Source organism: Pipistrellus hanaki (assembly GCF_964339955.1).
Source record: "Pipistrellus hanaki genome assembly, chromosome: 13".
NCBI lineage: Eukaryota > Metazoa > Chordata > Mammalia > Chiroptera > Vespertilionidae > Pipistrellus > Pipistrellus hanaki.
Window position 1 is genome coordinate 23,379,518 of NC_140515.1, and position 22,584 is coordinate 23,402,101.

Below are 22,584 nucleotides of genomic sequence, written 5' to 3' on the forward strand. Positions count from 1 at the left end.
TTATTTTATTTATTTTTAATAAATTTTTATTGTTCATATTATTACAAGTGTTCCTTTCCCCCCCCCTTCCCACCCCACCCTCTGCCCTTTCCCCACTCCCCATTGTCCTCATCCATAGGTGCACAGTTTATGTTCAGTCTCTTCCCACATTCCCCTCTCCCCTTTTCCCCAAGAATCATCAGTTCACTCCCCTTCCATACCTCTGATTCTATTATATTCAACAGTTAATATTGTTCATCAGATTTTTTTTTTAATTTCCTTGGTTTTTAGATTCACTTGTTGATAGTTACGTATTTGTTGTTCATAATTTTTATCTTTATTTACTTTCTCTTCTGAAAGAACCCCCTTCAGCAATTCATATATTTCTGGTTTGGTGGTGATGAACTCCTTTAGCTTTTTTTTATTAGTGAAGCTCTTTATCTGACCTTCGATTCTGAGTGATAGCTTTGCTGGGTAGAGTATTTTTGGCTGTAGGTTCTTGCTATTCATCACCTTGAATATTTCTTGCCATTCCCGTCTGGCCTGCATGGTTTCTGTTGAGAAATCAGCTGACAATCGTATAGGTGCTCCTTTATAGGTAACCACCTGCTTAGCTCTTGCTGCTTTTAATATTCTCTCTTTGTCCTTTGCTCTTGGAATCTTAATTATGATTTGTCTTGGTGTGGTCCTCTTTGGATTCCTCTTATTTGGAGTTCTGTGTGCTTCCTGGACTTGTAAGTCCAGTTCTTTCCCCAGGTGGGGGAAGTTTTCTGTCACTATTTCTTTCAGTATGTTTTCGATATCTTGCTCTCTCTCATCTTCTGGGACCCCCATGATTCTGATGTTGGATCGTTTGAAATTGTTCCAGAGGTTTCTTACATTATCTTCAATTTTCTGGATTCTCTTGCCTTCTAGCTTTTGCAGAGGAGTGTCTTCTGGCTCTTTATGTTCCAAATCTTTGACTTGATTCTTGCGATCTTCTATTCTGTTTTTAGGACTCTGTAGAATATTTTTTATTTCAGACAATGTATTCTTTATTTCTTGTTGATCCCTTAGCATTTCTTGTTGATCCCTTTTCATATCCTCATAGGTCTCATTTATTTTATCGGCCTTTTCTAGGAGTCTCTTGAAAAACCCTATAAGTGTGGTTTTGAACTCTATATCCAGTCGCTTTTTGTCCTCTATTTCTTTCGTTTGTGATCTATTTGGCTTAGGCATTTTCGCAGGCAGCTTTCCTGATGGGGCGGGGTTTCAGGGTGGAGCCTACAGCCTTGGCTTCCGTCAGCCCCGCCCTATGCGACTCCTGAGACTCAGGGTCCTTCAGTACTTGTTGCAAGCGCCTCTGAGAGAAAGGTGCCCTCGATTTTCGCCTGCTACCAAACAGTGTAAGCTCTCCCGCAATGGGCCCGAAACTGGGGTTCAGTTCAGTTGGAAGTGGAGTTGGAGGTGGCGTTCAGAGCAGTCTGGAGCCTGTCTCCTTCCCGCCAGGGCAGTCCTACGGCACAGCCGGCCGGCCCTTCTCTGCGCGCTGTGTGCGCGCCTCTGGGACCTCCTTTCGCTGCTTCCCCGAGTACCGCCTTACAGCCCAGCTCCCTCTGGATGAGCCTGGGTCCCCAGGGTCTGGCCTAGAACGGGGGTTCAGAGCAGTTGGGGGCCCAGCACAGTCCGAGTGTTTATCTCCTTCCCGCTAGGGAACGCCAGCCAGGCACTTGGCCTCCCTCCTCTCCGGTTCTGTACTCTCCGCGCGCGCTGCGTGTCTCCGTACCTTGGGCTTTTACAGCTCCTCCGCGCTTCCTTCTGGTTTTCTCCTTGCTTCTCGTTGTAGAATTTCCAGTCAGTTGACTTTCCTGTAGTTCTGGGTAATGTCCATTTTATATTTTAGTTGTATTTTATTGAAATTGTTGCGTGCGGCTGCGGCTAGGTGCCTACCCGAGCAGCCATCTTGGATTCTCCGAGAATTTTTTTTTTAAATGTATGATTTCCTCCAGCAAAATCACATCATTTATTTCAACAAAAATTACTGCTGAATATATTTTTTTTTAGCATCATCAGGACCATGTAGAATAGAAATTATAGTTTAGACTGGGTTAGATTTGTGAGTAGAAGAGGCAGGAATTTGTCTCTGGGGAGTGATTTTAGGGTCTCAGACAGTTTCCCTCCAATCATAGGTGATACTTTATGGATTAGGTGTTAATTTCTTTGGTTCTAGACTTTGTCTCTGTTGAGGTATCATTGATGGTAGGAGAAGGGACATCTTAAGGCTAAATAATCATTGTATAGAGTCCATGAGATTATTAGATCCTTTTCTAGAGCACACCTTAAAGGGTATCTGAGGTTACGGGTCAGTTAGGGGTTTTGAGACAAAAGGCATAAATATGAAATAAAAATACTGTCTACTTGTCCATTTTGGGTAGAATTTTTTTGGAAAGTGAATCCCAAAGCAAGTTATCAGCAAAAGCAATTTTAGATAACCTAAAGAATCTTCATGTTGTATGGTCAATACAATGATCAATGCTGTGGATTTCAGTATACTTCACCTGTATTCCTTAAGTCTCCTGTGGTTTGACTTTCAGCTGTGTTTGACAGAAGGTCTTTAAAAATGCATGTGTTGAAAAGTAGATCTTCTTTCACTTCACATCAATTTTTTTCTTTGCCACACTGTTGCTTCAGAAGTCGAGGGTACTAAAGGCCATCTTTGAGTTGGCTTTATATAAATTAAATATGGCTACCAGAGCTGGGTGCCTCTATAACTTAACTTGCCTCAGTGCTTTTAACAAGTCAGTGCCCTTTTTAGTATTAAATTCAGCTTGTGTTGATTCCCAAACCCTCTGGATCCATTTTCTAAACTTTTTTTTATCATGCAGGCTTTTGTTAAATTGGGTTATTGAAAATCTTTAATGACTTTAATTTTGCGAATCTTAAGTGTGGTTGTATCTCTCTGGGTGAATCTGATACGTCTAGCTCTTTAATATTCATATATTCTAGGAGTGCTCAGCAGAGTGAGCTTGACTCCCGGGATCTGCTCTGTTTTAGGCAAAGAAGAAAGAGCTTGCCAGGAGAGATGACATTGAAGATGGAGACAGCATGATTTCCTCAGCCACCTCTGATACTGGTAGTGCCAAAAGGAAAAGGTACATATACTTTCCTCGTAACTGAAGACATCTTCTCAGTTTCTATTTATTCTGTCTTAGATAAGTACAGAAAAAATGTTTCTTAAGCTATTAAATATTCTAAGATTTAAATATTTTTATAACACTTATTCTTTTAGAACTATATAATTAGCACTTTTTTTGTGCAAGTACCATATTGCTTTTAGATGATATAGATAAAAATGACAATTATTATATAGGTTGGTGAAACATGTTCTTTTTGTGATCCACATTATTTTGTTTTAATGGTGCTACTTTAATTTAGGTTAAGTTTTCATGGTAAATTCAAAAAAAAATTTAGTGCTATCACTGCAGTGAAGTAAGTTAATACTATTGCCCCTTTGTTTTTCCTTATTTGCCATTTTAAGGATATCATATTGTAAAATTCCAAGTTATAACTTCTTTTAGTTCATAAACTATTAAGCTGTCTCTTACTTTCCAAAAAGATTCTGCCAAAAATGGACAAGTAGACAGTATTTTAGATATTTGGCTTTCTTTTTTTTTTCTAACCTTTCTCTTAACTTCCCTAACCCTTTCTTTCTCTCATGGGTTTCATGGAAGGGGACCTTACTGTGAAATTCTGGAGCTGGACTTCTATAAAGAATCATGCAAGGCCATCTCTTTTGTCTGTGCTTCCCACATGGAGTTTCTCTGGCTTGATCTTTGTGGAGCACTATATTCCCCCTCAGCCTTAACTCTCTCACCATCTTTTTATCAGAGTCAATCCAAGGAGGATACCTTAGACAAGGAATAAGCTAATCACTAATAGCAGGGCTTGACAGATTCAAAGCTGAATGAAGAAGTCATTAGTAACTGTTAATACAATTCTGTTCATACATTAAGAGATCCACTAAGATGAAGGGATTAAAAAATAGTTAAGGAAAGAGAAGCTGTCCTATTACCCTCTTATAAAATAGCATTTGGGAAAACTTTTTTTAGCTTGGAAAATAACTTTGTTTACTAGTCTATGCCATGGTAACTAAATTGATTGGTGTACCCTGAGATGTGAGTCTCCTCCATTACTGGCCTATGAATTTCATCCTTCCAAGTTCTTAATTCCTTGTTATACCAGGGACAACGGAGGAAAAATGTGAAAGCAGATCAGAGACATCAAATCAAGAACATCTTTGAGTGTAATTATATAACTCTACTACAGCATCACCTGTGTTTTCCAGATCAGTCACCAAAGATAAACACTTCCCAGGCAAAAGAAGGTAATGGAGGCAAAAGTGATGGTACAGTTAGTGCCAACACTGAATGAAAAGAGAGATTGTAAACTAGTTAAGTGTTTAAACACACACACACACACACACACACACACAAATACAGTTCCACAGATGCACTAGCCCAGGCCAGACACTTAAAAATTACCCATATCTGTGGGACAACCCAAGTTGATTAAATGAAAGATACTACTCTAAAACCTGCTGTAAAAAGAAAACTGAGCATCAAATTCTTAAAATAACAAAATTCCCTTTATGAACAGATTCCCTAGAAAGTGTTTTGTATAACAACGTGAAAACGTGAACAACAAATATAAATCATAGCTAAAGCAGTAAAAGAACCTATCCGGTTAGAAATAATAGGCAGGAGTGGACGCTAAGAGTTTGAGAGAAGTCCTATACTTTAGATTATGACAAGGAAATAATGTAATTATTGTGCCTTCCAAAAGGCTTACTAATTTAGAAGATAGTTATGTTAAGAGGATTTGGGAATAAAAGTATACTTCTCCAAAATTCAGGCAAACACTTTAGCCTAGGAATTTAAGTTAAGTTTGTCCAGGGAAGTCAGGACCACGTTTTCAAAGTACAATTCCATCTTTGCCTTATTTTTTTAATATTAATGAGTCTGAGAAAAATTAATGTGATGTGTTCTCTTCATTGTGGGAGTGCATTCTTCTCCCTCAGCCCTCTACCCAGAAATCTACCTGCTGTCTTCCATGTTAATATGTCCCAAGTGTTCCTTTATCTTTTGGATTGAATAAATCCTTTTTTTCTCAACCATATTTGGTTATACATAACCCTCCGGTATTGCTCATTTTCTCTTCACATGTAATGTTTATTTCTGCTTTCCCAGGAACACTCTTGACAGTGAGATGTTGGGTCTCAGGAGGCTATCCAGGTGTGCAGTCTTTTTTTATGAATAAACATTTTTAAAAGTGTAAGCTGTGGCATGATCAGTAGTATTGTTTAGGTGAAAAGTGAAGTCTTAAGCATGTGAAATAATGGTTCTTACTTGAGTGCTAGTTTATTTATGAATGAAGAAAAAAGTGTAGTTTAGAAGTACAGTAATAAAAGGAAGTCAGGATTAGTTAACTTAGATAAGTTCAGTAGCCTTAATTTGCTTGGTTGACCAGGGGCAACATGCCCTCTCACCAATCATTGTGGCTGTGCTTCAGCAACAAAAGGTAGAGGGTAAGTTTATGATGGCATTGCTAGCATCCAGAAGCTAGCAGATGCTAATTCCCTTTCAGAGATGCCCTTTACCTATTGGGGATGGTGGAGGGATTAAAATCAGTGTTGACAATCCAAGTGATGATGGTCTGTGTTGACACCTACCATTGGGTTAGTGCTTTTTGAGCATGAACACATTTTCTTAGTCTCTGATCTTGTCCATGTTTTATTTATTTAAAAGCATCCATTATTTTGCATGTTACTTGTGATTTTTAAAACAGCCTATGAGTTGCCATGTTATAGTCCTAGTAATCATTGTGTGGTGCTTTTATTTTATCTTTGCTATCTGGCATTCATGGAGTGTCAATTGCTTGCAGAACACCAGACTCTGTTCTTACAGGTCATAAAACAGAACATTTAGTCATCACATGTACCTGTCAGGAATTTATTAAGTCGGGAAAACAGACAGGTGAAAACAAATGAAACTGGGGGAAGATTGTACTAAAATAATTACATAAGATACATAGATGTGTAGTTGTATGGAAATGTTTTATGATTGCCCAAATAGCTTTAAGAAATCTGACTTTCCTACCATGTTTAAGTTAGTATTCTAAACTTATCTGTACGTTGCTACCATATGTAGTCTATCCTACAAAATCTTATTCCTAATATTTTCCTTAAGAAAAGTTTTCTCAGTATTTTTTTAAAAAGACCATGGATTATATTTCTTTAATTTTATTTTTATTGATTTCAGAGAGGAAGTGAAAGGGGTTAAGAGACAAAAACATCAATGATTAGAGAGACCCATTGATTGGCTGCTTCCTTGGAGTCTCTCACTGGGGATTGAGCCCACAATCCAGGAATGTGCCCTGATTGGGAATCGAACTGTGACTTCCTCTTTCGTAGGTTGACCTCAGCCACTGAGCCACGCCAGCCAGGCTGTATTTCTTTTATATCGCTCATAGTGTATGGCACAGCTCTAAGTAGTAGTAGAAATAGAAATGTGAGACATCATGTAGTAGTATTGAAATCCCAAATTCTTGAGCCTGATTGTCCAGGTTCAGATCCCAGTGGTTTTTTTTTTTAATTATCTCTGATATGAGCCTCATTTCAATTTCCTCTTTCAAACAAGGAGTTTATGATAATACCTATATAGGATTACTGAGAGGACCTGATTGGTTATTATGTTTGAGCTTGGATACAGAAAGTACTCAGTAAATGTAGCCGTGATTATTTTCTGGACGTAGTTTCTGTTGACATCAAGATTTGAAATCAGTGGATTTCATTTTGTTTTTAGTCAGATGTCACTAGCCTGGGAAAACATGTTAGAAAAGATGAATGAAAGGTTTTATTTCTTAAAGACTTGAAGATGAACTATAGCAAGCCTTATAAAAGAAAGAACCTTTGGATTTACTTAGCTTAACAGTAGGCACCACTGAAGCTCTAGGGCCAGTGAATTAAATGCTGGGCTACTTTGAAGCCTATGAACAGAGTGGACTTTGATTGGAGAAGCTGTTAATAAGCATTAACTTGGGAAAAGGAAGAGCATGAAAAAGCAGCCTGGTGATTATCAGCTGATTCAATTCTCAGTACTGAATACTTACTTTATGGCCTTAGGTATTTACTTGACCTATCTAATCCTCTGTTTTTACATCTGCAATTTTGAGATAATAATTGTACCTGGTTGTCAAAGTTGTAAGATTAAATGAAAATGTATATATGATCCTTAGTTCAGTCTCTGACACGTGGTACAAGTATTAGCTATAACTATAAATAGGATGTGTATACAAATATATCCTATATAACAAAGAGCTAATATGCTAATTAGACTTAACAGCTGAGCGACTGTTTGGACAACCATCTGGATGAACCCAGGGCTGTGAGGGCCAACCAAGGCTGCAAGGGGCTGTGAGGGCCAAGCCCCTTGCACAAGTTTCATGCATCGGGCCTCTAGTATAATAATAAATAATAACTTCAGAGGAAGAATAATTACGGACATTTGAGAAAGTGGTATGAGGGTTAGGACTAACACTGCCATGAAAAACTAAAGGGAAAGTTCAGATCTAGACTGGCTATGGACAGCATTTAAAACCTGGTGATGACATGGCTGGTTTGGTTCAGTGGATAGAACATTAGCCAGTGGACCAGAGGGTCCTGAGTTAGATTCTGGGGCACATGCCCAGATTGTGGGCTCGATCCCAGGAGAGGTTGTGCAAGAGGTAGCCAATCAGTGATTCTCATTATTGATATCTTTCTCCCTCTCCCTCTCCCTCTTCTTTTTCTTCTCCCTCTCCCTCTACCTTTCTCTCAAATCAGTAAAAAATATTTAAAAACACACACACACACAAAAAAGCAAACAACTTGGTAATAAACTAAGAAAAGCAAAAAAATGACAGTAATTCCATTAACTTCTGTCTGCTATGGAGGTCAGGAGGAGGAGGGTGTCAGGTATTCTGGAAAATCGGGTTCAGAATGGAGCCTCTGTCAGCTTATGATCTTTGTGCTTAGAGAAAGCATCCATTTCTCAAGACACTTGACTTTCATTTATTGGCAAATTGCTATAGTAATTTGATTTTTAGCACAGGACCCTTTATAGCCCATCTCCTATAAAATTCTAGAATTCTATTTGTTATAACAATGCCTGTGATCTGAATTGGCATCTCCTTAAATGCACAATGATAAACAATCCTGGTTTTGAACTCTCTTAAAATGTATTTCACTTACATTCAAAAGTACTGATAAAGATGAGAAGAAGAATGATTAGGCGAGGTCTGAGATTTAATTTATGCACCTTTCCCAAAATGGGGAAAAGTAAACAAACTGCTGTTAATGGTCTGAGAGAGGAGAGTAGTAAGATGTATAGAAGGATTCAAAAAATCTGAAAAGCAAAATGACATTGAAAACAGTAACCAGAAAATATTATATAGGGAATATGATAGATATCTTTTTATACTATAGTTGCATTTCAAAAAGTATTTAAATTTTCTTTCAAAAGTCATGGATATAATCAAAGTTTGGCATCCATATTGGAAAAGCATAAAGCAGATATACTAGTTACCTAGTCTAATACAGTGTATTATAAAAGAGTACAAATTTAGCTCTGCATTTTCTGACAGCCAGATTAAAACTAATGGGCTAGTTATTCTCAGTCTCAAAGGCAATTTAAGGACTTGGAAAAATGTAAACAAAATAACAAAAATGGATGTGTTCAGAAAAGATCCTAAATGACTTTAATAAAAAAAGTTTGCTTGCCTTTGAGGATGGAAACACTTAAAGCATGAATGATACTCATGTAGAAAGGAAGTTATTAGTAACACATGTCCTAAAACAGTAAATTTCAGTTATTAGAGCAGTTTCTTTTCTTTTTAAAAAAATATGTTTTTATTTATTTCAGAGAGAGGACGAGAGGGATAGATATATTAATGATGAGAAATAATCATTAATTGGCTGCCTCCTGCACTGCCCCTACTGGTGATTGAACCCACAACCTGAGTATGTGCCCTGACCAGAAATCGAACCTTGACCTACTGGTTCATGAGCAGACAGTCAACCACTGAGCTACACTGACCAGGCTAGAGCAGTTTCTTAAACAGTTAGGTTTTACATTTTGAGTATGTTCCATTCAAAACTGCCTAGTGTCAGTTATTCCAGTAGGAAGAACTGACCACTTGACATTCGTTTACTTTTTGGCATTTTCCCTAAAGTTGAGTTAAAAGCCTTTTCTTCTCTTTAAAAGTCTGATAAAAATTCTGCCCTAGACTAACTCACATTAGAGTATTTGTGGCTTCCTACAGAAAAGACTAGTGGTAGTTGTATTGGAGCTAGGAAGTGAATTTAGCTGATCTTTTGGTCTAGGTAAGGGCCTCAATTAAATTGTTCTGCTTGATATTTTTGGAATGAGGAGTGATTTCATTCTGAGTTGATTATTAAAGAGCTTTTTTAAGCTCCAATGTTTAAAATAGAATTTCCTGGTCTTCCTTTTGAAGTTCAGCACCCACAAGTAAGACCTAAAGAAACCATGTCTGACTTTAGTAGTTTTAAGTATCCTGTGATATCAAATTTAGGTTCTGAAATGTTTCTTTAGAGGCTTCGTGAAGGTTAAAGTCATCTGTGATTTAATTTCTCCCTAGATGTGGAGCTCGTTGCTATTGGAGCTTTGTCCCAAGTTCTCTTTCCATTATCCACTTGGATTGAGAGAACTCTTCCTCTCACATAATACCCCAAGATGCCACTTTGGAGAAATAATTTTCAGCAAATGAAACATCTTCTAGATCAGCGGTTACCAACCTTTTGAACATCATGGACCATCAGTGGTCCGTGGACTGCCAGTAGGTGACTACTGCTCCAAAGGTTTCCTTAAACCAGCAGTCGCCAATTTTTTGGACTTCATTGACCACCAGTGGTCCGCGGACCACCAGTTGGCAACCGCTGTTCTAGATTGTCCTCACATAATTATCATTAATTTGACATAGAGACACAAAAATAATGATAGGAGGAAATGGCAGGAATGATCAAGGAGGCCACCAAGAGAAATGAGCATTCTGAATACATAGCTTCTGGGGATGATCCCAGCCCTAGGAAATGGGGATCCGTTTTCTCACCTAATAGCTCCATGATGCTAGGAAGATAGCATTTCTGTTTGTTTATCCTCACCCAAGGATATTTTTTCCCTTGATTTTTATTTTTTTATTTTTTATTTTTTTTAAATATATTTTATTGATTTTTGTACAGAGAGCAAGGGAGAGAGATAGAGTTAGAAATATCAATGAGAGAGAGTCATTGATCAGCTGCCTCTTGCACACCCCCTACTGGGGATATGCCCGCAACCAAGGTACATGCCCTTGACCGGAATCGAACCCGGGGCCCTTCAGTCCCCAAGCCGATGCTCTATCCATTGAGCCAAACCGGTCCCGGCTTTCCCTTGATTTTTAGAGAGGGTGGGAGGGGAGAAAGAAACTTGATGTGAGAGAGACACATCAGTTGGTTGCCTACTGCACACACCCTGACCAGCCATCAGATTTAACCTGTAACCTGGTTATGTTCCCTTGAGTGGGAATTGAACCCATGACTCTTTGGTGCTTAAGGATGAATATTTTTTACATCTGTTAATTATTCTTTGAGTTTTGTTTCTTTTCTTTTTTTTTAAGCATATTTTGAACCTTGGAGAGAAAATATCTGGCCTTTGGCTTTTTCGTGACCCCGCAATACAGTGAGTGGTCAGAGGACTGGACTTGAAGACCCATTCAGACACAAAAGTTTGCTTCAAGGATGAATTTGCTTTCATTTATAAAATACGGAACAGATAAAAAACTATTTATCTCTAAGTACTACATTATAGGATTTTAGTTTCTATTAAATAGAAATTAAGTCATATGTTATTTCTTTTTATTACCTATATTCCTGTTCACTTTGAGACTGCTGGTTTCAGTCTGGCTATAATTTCTTTATCTGTATCTGTGTGTTGAAGATATACATTAAACCAGAAATCATATTGGAAGATTATCTCTTCTGATAATTCACTGAACCACTCATCTTGTGCAGGTCATTTAGCCTCTTTGAACCAGTTTCTTCAGCAATTCAGAGACTAGCCTATATGTTCTTGCAACTCAGGTCCCAATCTGTGATCCCTTGTACTTTGTTCCATACTCACTTCAGTTTCTTAGTATTATACTAGAGGCCCGGTGCACAAAATTTGTGCACAGGGTTTCCTTAGCCCAGCCAGCATCCTCTCCAATCCGGGACCACTGGCTCCTAATCACTCACCTGCCTGCCTGCCTAGTCGCCCCTAACTGCCCCACCCCACCCCCCTTCCACTGGTCTGATCTCCCCTCCCTGCCAATCTGGTTGCTCCTAACTGTCGTCGTCCGTCTACACACACTCACGCTGGCCCCGTCACCACTTACTGCTCCCCTCTGCCAACCTGGTTGTCCCAACTGCCCCCCCCTGCCAACCTGGTCGCCCCACACAGCCTGCTTATTCAGTCATTTGGTTGTCCCTCACTAACCTCTGCTGGCCTGGTGGTAGATAGCCATCTTATGAGGGTGTGATGGTCAATTTGCATATTACCTCTTTATTATAAAGGATCTCATTGGGTAATTTGGAGAACAAGACAAGGGATTCACACTCAAGGATGAAAATTTACTCAAGAGCTCAGATGAACCACAGACTATTTTTTTGTAAGAGAAAATTTATCTGGCAAATTATAGAGGTAGAAAAATTCCTAGAAGAAATGGGCTTAGTAAACAAGTTACAATGGTAAAGGAAGGGTTCTTGGAGCTTGGGAGTGGGGAAGTTAATGGTAATGTACTAGGGAGTGAGGGGGGAGGGGGATGGGGTAAAGGAAAAGCATGGGCATGTTCCCAGGAGGGAGAGTGCTCTGGGTCCTCCATCCTAGGGGTTAAGGATGGACATTTCAGGGGAGGTCCCAGGGTATGGTCTCAATAGAATATTCAGCAGTTTTCCAGGTGTGTCCATTCATGATTGTGGTCTCCACTGATTGATTGGCCAGCACCAGGGCAGGGGGGATTATTCAAGGCAGCTAGTCCTGATGTCAGCCTTGGCTGGTTTTGTTCTTTATCTGGGCCTGGAACTGAAATACAACTGAGGCTAGATGTTATCTCTAGGGAGAAATGGTCAGGGAGTCCAAAATGTATGACCAGAGATATATTAGGGAAAAGTCACCCTGAGGACGAGGTCCCACCTTACAATTGATTGTCCATTGCTAGGTATCTGGGGCTTTCCATTCTGGTGACCTTCTTTACCTGGCCCATCCTTGCTCTGCTCATGTCTGTCTAACTGCCTACAAAATCACCGCCCCCCCCCCCGCCCCCCCCTTCCCCAGGGATCTTAGTTCTGAAATCTCAGAGAAAAGGAGTGCAGGGTGTCTTCTGTAGCAACTTCCTGCTGAAAGGGGTTGACGTTTTTCTCCAGAGCCAAGAGAATCTTGCTGTCTGTCAGAGACTATGAAGCCTAGGTATGGAAGGAGATGGCAGTGGTGTCTAAAGGTCCCTGAGGATGAGTAAGGCTTGTAACCTGGTGGAGACAAACTGTGTTACAAAACATAGTATAGTGTTATCGGGCAAAAGTTGGAACGACAAGAGTTATGACAAATGGTCCAGTGGAAGGAAAAAGTTTTAGTTCTAATAATTCCTAGTAAAAGGATGGGAGAAAAATAAAACATTAGTTTGGAAGGTTTTAGCCAAATATTTATAAACATTAGAAAAATTCAGGATCCAGTTCAATTCACAGGTGAAAAATAAAACTTCGAAGATAATTAATTGAATTTGTGTCTAATATTCACAGCTGTGTTTTAGAGTCTATTGAAGTACAATTGCCCCCGTAAAATCACCCTCAAACTGTATTACATTTAGTTTCAGTTTGACTTGATTGTTTGCATAAACATAACAAGAATAGCAATAGATTGTATAGGCTTTTTAAAAATCTGCTTTGCTGGAATCTCATGATTGAGCTTTAATGAGCCCGTTAGGGCAAAGAAGCCATCAGGTTTGATTGCAATACCTATAGACCTGGGTGAATTCCTCACATTCTTGAGGTTCCTTCCTTGCCATCTCTCAAAAAAGCAGCCCTCGTTCCTTCCTTGGAAAGACTGCCATGAACCACGTGACCAAGCAAGGTGCCAGGCTTTCTCCAAGGGACTCCAAGTTTTCTGGTGACACAGACCATTCTTTACACTAGGTTGGGGTTATGGAATATTGCTGATGGAGAAAGGAAGCAGGTTAAATGCAAGAGAGACTTGTATCTACTATAGAAATACTAATCTGGCAGACAGACTCACTTGTTTTCTGGTAATTAGAATATGCAGGTGTTCAGAGTGGTTGTCTTAAGAGAGAGAACACTTGTGTGTGCATTTGTGTTTTGTTTTTTTAAGTGAGGACTATTAAGTAGGGAATCAGTTTTAATTCTCTTTTACTATATTCTTAAAAACAAAAAAACATTTCAATTGATAATAAGATTTTATGTTTTTTGGCTGTCAGACAAGATCTTTTTTCAAGCATTGCATTTCATAAGTATTCTAAACAGGTTTGTCTGGTGTTCATTGGCTGCTCCTGCCATAGTCACTACGTTTTAATGATTTTGGAAATTTTCCTTATACTTGCTTGTAGCTTCCAGCATGTGTACTGTGTTTGTGACATACATAATCAACAAATAATAATCATTATGAAGCACCTGCAAGATTAATTAATTTCATTTCATGTACATCCTTGTATAAAAAAACCTGAATTTCTCATTTCCTCCTTTTCTACCTCCCCTTTCAACAGTAAAAAGAACATAAGAAAGCAGCGAATGAAAATCTTATTCAATGTTGTTCTTGAAGCTCGTGAGCCAGGTACAGGCAGAAGATTTTGTGATCTATTTATGGTTAAACCATCCAAAAAGGACTATCCTGATTATTATAAAATTATTTTGGAGCCAATGGACTTGAAAACAATTGAGCATAACATCCGCAATGACAAATATGCAGGGGAAGAGGGGATGATGGAAGACATGAAGTTGATGTTCCGGAATGCCAGACACTATAATGAGGAAGGCTCCCAGGTAAGGACATATTCAAAGTCAGTTTTCATTCCTTTAAGTTTTTTTCAGTGTAGCTAAGACACATTTTTATATATATATATATTTATATTTATTTCAGAGAGAAAGGGAGAGGGGGAGAGAAATAGAAACATCAGTGATGACATATTCAGTCAACCATTCTTCAGAGAAAGCACCTAAGCAGGGAATGTTGCTTTTCATAGATCAGATTCCAGACTGTGAACTCATGCTAAATCCCATTTAACCTGGGATTTGGTTTGAGATATTCTCTCCAACTATTAGATATTTTTAATTTTTATTGAGTTAAGTCTGCTACTTTGAGGGTCCACTGAAAAAGAGATTTATGAAGAGAAAAACACATGTAAATATGTTTTAAAACTTCTGTAGTCACTTGCAATGATTCTACTGTAGTAGTTCTCAAATGTTAGCATGCATGTCTGCACATTAAAATCACCTGGAAAAGCTTAAACAACAAATCAATTGAAGGCTAACCCACTGCACAAAGATGTGATTTTGTTGCTTGATGGTGATCTCAAGCTTTATTTCTTTAGTTCCAAACTATTCTAACCTATATTTTTAAAACTTCTTTATGGATATGTATTCTACTTGATTAGTAAGTATTTTAGAAAATAATTGTAAATATATTTATGGAATATAGGTGTACAACGATGCACACATCCTGGAAAAGTTACTCAAAGATAAGAGGAAAGAGCTGGGACCACTGCCTGATGATGATGACATGGCTTCTCCCAAACTCAAGCTGAGTAAGGCAACCTCACATTTTGTTATTCCCTTTAGTCTATCAAGAATAGATTACTGATTTACTGAAAAATACTTAATAAATGGTGAAAGTATTTCAACTTGCACTCCAGCAGAGAGTGTCTTTCTTCCTCTCAAGCATTCACTTCCATATTTTAAGTTGTTAAACAGTGCAAAGCATGTAGGAATAGAATATAATGTCAATGGTGTTTTCTTGAACGTGATAGATATTTTATATATATATATATATTTTATTGATTTTTTTTACAGACAGGAAGGGAGAGAGAGAGAGAGCTAGAAACGTCGATGAGAGAGAAACATCTACCAGCTGCCTCCTGCACACCCCCCTCCGGGGATGTGCCCGCAACCAATGTACATGCCCTTGACCAGAATCGAACCTGGGACCCCTCAGTCCGCAGACCGACGCTCTACCACTGAGCCAAACCGGCTTCGGCGTGATGGATATTTTGTAAATTCTAGTCAGAATAGGTATTTTTTTCTATATATGATGCTTGAATGGGTGTAGTAGCAAATGTTGGTTTTGTATGTTTGCTGATTACTAGAATTAAAAATGAATCCCAGCAATTTCTCCTAGACAGAATTTGAGAAGGTAGGGATGTCCAGCCACTCTACTATCTATAAGTTAACTTTGTATTTCCTATAATTGGAGCCAGAGACTTGATCAGATTTATGTTTGATCCTCATCCCCTCCCTTTTGATACAAAGTCCAACATCAGAGGTAATATATTGTCTTTCATGAGGTGGCATGTGATATTTGGTTATTTCTGTTTATTATGTTAAGAGCTATTGATTCATTAAAGAGATATAAAAGGAGTGATAATTTTATGTTAACATTTCTTACTCAGTTACTAGCTGGAATACTTATATAGAGAAACTTTGCCTCGTTCAATATTGGATTACCTGGTGTTACAGTTTTGGGTTGTTTTTGTATTTTGAAAGGATAAAAGCTAGGTTTTCCTCCCTCCCTCCTTTATTTACCATTTTTCAGAATACTGCATTGGTTTACTGACATTTCCAACATTTACCCAGTTATTTGTTCACTGGCCGATGCCCTCTTGCTCCCTGTGGGGAGCAGACCTAAGCCATCAGTTGGACATCCTTAGCACTGCCACGGAAATGTGAGAGGCTCCTGCCACCGCTGTTGCAACTCACCAGCCGTGAGCCTGGCTTCTGCTGAGTGGCATCCCCCTTGTGGGAGCGCACTGATCAGGGGCAAGTCCTCCGCTGAGCATCTGCCAGAGACTTGATGGTCAGTGTGCATCATAGCGACCAGTTGTTCCACCGTTCGGTCGATTTGCATCATTTGCCTTTTATTATATAGGATTTTTATGTGTCATTAAGAACTACTAGATTTAAACATATTGCTGAATTTTAACTAATTTAGTTAATGTCCTTATTGCTCATGTTGTCCCAGGCTGGCTGCTATGTTCTTTTGACATGGCCTTGGTAAGAAGTCATCAATAAAAATTTTTTTTTTTTACTGTTGTGTTTTAAAATATTCTAGGCTCATCTTGTACAGTGTGGGAATTGGAGTTACTGACATTAGTGTTTGAAATTAGTATTTCAAAACTACATGTTCAGTCAAAACTATATAGAATATACTACTAACTGGGTTGGTCATTGTTTCTGGGTTTTTCATTGGACAAACCTAGGAAGGGTGTGTATGTGTGTTTTATATTTAAAAATAAAATACATTATAAGTTCATACTATTTCAATTGAGATGTAAAGCTACAAGGTTTTTATTTAGTGTCCTGTTTTAACATCTATCTCTTCTTTTTCTCATGATGATGCTCTCAGTTCTCAAGGATTCCACTGGTGATGGAATTAGAATGCCACATAACTACTCATTTTCTTTATTCTCCCATATTCATATAACAGTATTCACTCTCCAACCAAAAACATGATTATTGAAACAGAATAAATTTTTCCCAGTTCTTTTTTTTGCAATAGAATATATTTCACTAGAGATATGATATGATAATTACTATGTTTTACAAATCTCTTGGAATAGTCTCTTTCTACCAACTACGTACAAATTTAGGTTCTTTTATTTTATTTTATCGATTTAACATTAACTCTTTTTTTCAGGTAGGAAGAGTGGTGTTTCTCCTAAAAAATCAAAATACATGACTCCAATGCAGCAGAAACTAAATGAAGTATATGAAGCTGTAAAGAACTATACTGATAAGAGGGGTCGCCGCCTCAGTGCCATATTTCTGAGACTTCCCTCCAGATCTGAGCTGCCTGACTACTACCTGACCATTAAAAAGCCAATGGACATGGAAAAAATTCGAAGTCATATGATGGCAAACAAATACCAAGATATAGACTCCATGGTTGAGGACTTCGTTATGATGTTTAACAATGCCTGTACATACAATGAGCCTGAGTCTTTGATCTACAAAGATGCCCTTGTCCTACACAAAGTCCTGCTTGAAACTCGAAGAGACCTGGAGGGAGATGAGGACTCTCATGTTCCAAATGTTACCTTGCTGATTCAAGAACTTATCCATAATCTTTTTGTGTCAGTCATGAGTCACCAGGATGATGAGGGAAGATGCTACAGTGATTCCTTAGCAGAAATTCCTGCTGTGGATCCTAACTTTCCAAACAAACCTCCTCTTACTTTTGACATAATTAGGAAGAATGTTGAAAATAATCGCTACCGGCGGCTTGATTTATTTCAAGAGCATATGTTTGAAGTATTGGAAAGGGCAAGAAGGATGAATCGGTATGTTTTCAAAGACATTTCTTTTTTTTCTTTTTTTTTAATTGTGATCTTGATTGTAATACTGAAGAAAGAATTCTGCTTTGATATACTATTTCAGCTTAGGTGCATGATTACAGTTGGTGGAGTGCTATTTTGACTTCTAATTAACCATAACTTCTAGAGAGAAAGCATCTAGATTAGGACTGATGAGAAGAAGGAATAAGACAAAATTAGAGATCTGTTGAAAAGCAAAACTTAAAATACAGCCTTTCACAAATTTTTAAGAGAGACAGTGGAAGGAAGGGGGAAAGACAGAGAGAAACATCAATGTGAGAGAGCGAGAGAGAGACATTGATTGATTGCTTTCTGCATCAAGGGCCAGGGATCGAACCTGCAACCAAGGTACATGCCTCTAGCCGGAATTGAACCTGGGACCCTTCAGTCCACGGATTGACTCTATATCCACTGAGCCAAATCGGTTTATGTCACAAAATATTTTTTAAAGGATAAATTTTGTAATTAGAAATCATCATGTGGTTTTCTTTTGAAGGTTGATTTCTATTCAAGTATATTTTAAATAAATTAAAATTGTTCTAAGGTATTGATCTGAGATTATACTGATTTAAATTGGTCACCATTTTAAGTACCTAAAAGGACTTTTTTTTTCTTTTTGATCCTCACTGGAGGATATTTTTCCATTGGTTTCTAGAGAGAGGGAAAGACATAAATATCATTGTGAGAGAAACATTGATTGGTTGTCTCCTGCACAAGCCCTAACGAGGGCCCAGGCGGGGAAGGAGTCTGCAACTGAGGTATATGCTCTTGACTGGAATCAAACCCGGAACCCTTCAATCTGCAGGCGGACACTCTGTTCACTGAACCAAAGTGTCCAGAGCAGGACTTTTTTTTTTTAATCTCAGATTTCTAACTTTAAGTTAGAAATTACATTCTTCTCATCAGCTGACATTAAATGTTCTAAAAGAAGCAATCAAATTTAAATTTTCATCAAGCTTAAATTCCTTTTAATTTTGATTTGTCATACATTTTTGCCACATAACAATAGTATGCTCGACTGTTAAAACAATTTCAGTTCAGCAATTACAGTGTGTTTTCTTTATGCTCTTGGAGTCACTTGGAGAAATAAAAAAAGTTAAAGACTCTACCTTCTTAGAGCTTACAGTCTATCATGCTTAGAATTAGACATTTAGGCAGTTGGCATGGGGTAATTCCTTCTGAGGAGTTTGTGAAGCCTACATTTGTTTTGAATCTTGAAAAAAAAAATTAATAGTAATGTTTGCTATTCCTGTTTAGCACCTATTCTTTGTAAATCACCATGGTAAGCATGTTATGTAATAATCTGCAAATTCTAGATAATCTCTAGTATAGCCATTCTAGGTAGGTGATAATCTTTCTAGTTTTCATGTGAAATAGAAATGTACAGCCTGGCCCATGTGAATCAGTGGTTGAGTGTTGACCCATGAACCAAGAGATCACCAGTTTGATTCTTGGGTCAGGACACATACTCATGTTGCAGGAAGCCGATTAATGTTTCTCTCTCCATCCCACTCCATTCCTTTCTCTCTAAAATCAATAAAAACATTATAAAAAAAAAAATAAGTGCACAGAGAGAAGTTGCCCAAAGCCACATAACTAGTAGTAAGTATGGTAGCTTGTTTTGTTACCCACTGTAGAGGGCTAGGACTGAGACAATCCCCAAGACACCAGTCATGGAGCACATCTATGAATGATAAGGCTTGAGCAGCTCTATGCACTAAGAACTTAAAGTCTGATGATTGTAATAGGACCTATGCTTAGGGAAAAATAATTCCAGGCATGAGACAACGTATAATAAATTGATATTTAATAAAGATGATGGAGTAAGGAACTCTGCACTGGAGTTTTAAAAAGGCTTGAGACATCAGGAAAAATGGAAGCATGGGTGAGATTCATATAGGACAAGTGGTATGAGTGATAGCTTAGGGTTAGGAAAGAAATATGGTGTGTTCAAGGAACAGGTGGAGTTGGGTTCAGATTGGAGAGGCCCTGGAGAGACCCATTCAGGAAATGGTCCTTATTCTTCAGCAGTGGAAATAGATTAAAGAGAAAGACCAAGGGTGGGGGGGAGGGGTGTGGGTGCGCACACGCACACGCGCATGCGTTTTGCAATCAAATCTGTGTTTGTCAGTTATTTTCATTCAACAAATGTTGATTGAGTGGCTATCAGTAGCATTATCTGGATGCATAGGGTGCACCAGTAGACAAAACAGACAAACCCTGCTTTCATGAAGTTTAGACTTCTGACTTCTGTTCTTGTTCTCAGTTTACTTAAGTAGTCTCTAAGTCTAAAGTCACTCTCCACCACATCCCCATTATATCTTGGTGTTAGTTCTGTGAATCTTTAAAAGTACATTTGTTTCTTAGATTATTAGCAATTTATCTTACATAGGTAACATTAATATTTTAAGAATTGATCAGATATGTATCCCAACGAAATGAGTTTTTTTTCATTCTCCTGTTGACGTGACTGATGCTTGCTTTTTGAAGCTTGGGAGATAGCGTCTAAGGTTATTTATATAAGAAAGTGATCCATTTCACTCTAATGCCCAGAGCTTTGTTGTAAAACATGAGTTATGAATATCATACACAGTACTTAAGAAAAACTCATGCTGCCCAGACATTCTGGCTCAGGGTTTGAGCTTCAAGCTATAAACCAGAAGTTCAGGGTTTGATTCCCCATCAGGGCACAGGCCCAGGTTGCATGCTCAATTCCCAGGGGGGCGGGGGAGGGGGGCGGCAGGGAGCAGGCATGCATGAGGCAGCCAGTCCATGATTCTCTCTTACAATTGATGTTTCTATCTCCTTCTCCCTTCTTCTCTGAAACATACATACATACATTCATGAGTGTGTATATGTATGTGTGTATACACACACACACACACACACACACACACACACACACGGAGAGGCCGGTGCACAAAATTCATGCACGCAGGCGGGTATGTCCCTCAGCCCAGCCTGCACCCTCTCCAATCTGGGATCCCTCTCACAATCCAGGACTGCTGGCTCCCAACTGCACCTGCCTGCCTTCCTGATGGCCCCTAACCACTTCTGCCTGTCAGCCTGATCACCCCCTAACCACTCCCCTGCCAGCCTGTTTGCCCCTGACTGTCCTCCTCTGCAGACCTGGTCACCCCTAACTGCCCTCCCCTGCAGTCCTGGTTCCCCCAAACTGCTCTCCCCTACAGGCCTGGGTCTCCCCAAACTGCCCTGCAGGCTCAGTTGCCCCCAACTTCCCTCCTCTGCTAGCCTGGTCACCCCTAACTGCCCTCCCCTGATCGCCCACAACTGCCCTCCCTTGCAGGCCTGGTCTCTCCCAACTGCCCTCCCCTGCTGGCCATCTTGTGGCAGCCATCTTGTGTCCACATGGGGGCAGCCATCTTGTGTGTTGGAGTGATGGTCAATTTGCATATTACTCTTTTATTAGATAGGATAGAGGCCTGGTGCATGGGTGGGGGCCACCTGGTTTGCCCTGAAGGGTATCTCAGATCAGGGTGGGGGATTCCTTGGGGCGTGAGGCTGCCTGGGTGAGGGGCCTATGGTGGTTTGCAGGCCGGTCACGGCCCCCAGAGACTCAAGTGGAGGCCCTGGTATCTGGGATTTATTTATCTTCTATAATTGAAACTTTGTAGCCTTGAGTGGAGGCCTGGGCCTGCCAGGGTGTGGGGAAAGCTTAGCTTCCTCCATTGCCAGCGAAACGCAAGCCTCCTGCTCTCTCCGTGACCACAGCCATCTTGGTTGGGTTAATTTGCATGCTCGCTTCTGATTGGCTGGTGTGTGTTGTTTGTGGGTATAGAGGCATGATTGCTAATTTGCATATTACTCTTTTATTAGTAGAACATACACACCAGAGACCCAGTGCATGGATTCGTACGCCGGTGGGATCTCTCAGCCTGGCCTCCACCCTCTCGCAATCTGGGGCCCCTTGGGGGATGTCATGAAAGCTGTTTTCAGCCTGATCCCTGCAAGCCAGGCCAAGGGACCCTACTGCTGCACAAATCCGTGCTCCTGGCCTCTTGTACACATAAAATATCTTTGGTTAATCTCTTCCTGCCCTCCCCCCAGCCCCCTATCCTTCTGAGATTCATCAGTCCTATTTCATGTTTCCATGCCTGTGGTTTCCACTCCTGCATTGAGCATCTGTCCCCTGGTGGTCAGTGCACATCATAGCTACAGTATGGTCCGATAGTCGCTTGTATGTCAATAGATACTCTTGATGTTGTTATAGGACAGATTCTGAAATATATGAAGATGCAGTAGAGCTTCAGCAGTTTTTCATTAAAATTCGTGATGAACTCTGCAAAAATGGAGAGATTCTTCTTTCACCAGCACTCAGCTATACTACAAAGCATTTGCATAATGATGTGGAGAAAGAGAAAAAGGAAAAATTACCAAAAGAAATAGAGGAAGATAAACTAAAACGAGAAGAAGAAAAAAGAGGTTAGTTTCTTTAATATCAAGAAATAAACTATACTGTTTTCTAGCTTGCCTTATAATTAGCTGTGGAGTAGAGTTCTGTTTGAATAAATGAAGACTCAAGGTATTAACACTTTCAAAATAGACATGGTAAGATGGAAATTTTTTTATCAATATCAATTTGGTCATCAGACTAGAAAAAGATTAAAAGTTACATGTGGCACATCTATTATCCTGATATTTCAGAAACATAGTCAATTAATTCACAAGTGTGGGAGATTAATACTATTTGTAGATAAAAACCTAAGGTTAGAAAGCATTCTCAACTTTCTAGCCCCATTATTTAGCAATATGGGTCTACTCATACAGACTCTAGGCCAGATAAGTAGAGGGTATTTTGACTGAACCTGATAACTAGAAGGAATTTTTTTTTAATATATTTTTATTGATTTTTCACAGAGAGGAAGAGAGACGGATAGAGAGTTAGAAACATCGATGAGAATCATCGATCAGCTGCCTCTTGCATGCCCCCTACTGGGGATGTGC

The 22,584-nt window shown here is 39.2% G+C and overlaps 1 protein-coding gene across 39 annotated transcripts in view; it reads left to right on the plus strand.

Annotated features, from left to right (window-relative positions):
• Positions 1–22,584, plus strand: part of PBRM1 (polybromo 1) — a 98,284-nt gene that overhangs the window by 30,012 nt on the left and 45,688 nt on the right. For 20 of the 39 annotated variants that reach the window (XM_084902883.1, XM_084902894.1, XM_084902881.1 and 17 more), the window contains 6 exons: positions 3,013–3,110; positions 5,205–5,249; positions 13,801–14,077; positions 14,733–14,838; positions 16,944–17,586; positions 21,851–22,062. In XM_084902883.1, coding sequence (XP_084759009.1) covers positions 3,013–3,110; positions 5,205–5,249; positions 13,801–14,077; positions 14,733–14,838; positions 16,944–17,586; positions 21,851–22,062 — 1,381 coding nt within the window. The remainder of the gene's footprint in view (positions 1–3,012; positions 3,111–5,204; positions 5,250–13,800; positions 14,078–14,732; positions 14,839–16,943; positions 17,587–21,850; positions 22,063–22,584) is intronic. The other 19 variants (XM_084902887.1, XM_084902898.1, XM_084902913.1 and 16 more) reach the window with 1 other exon arrangement.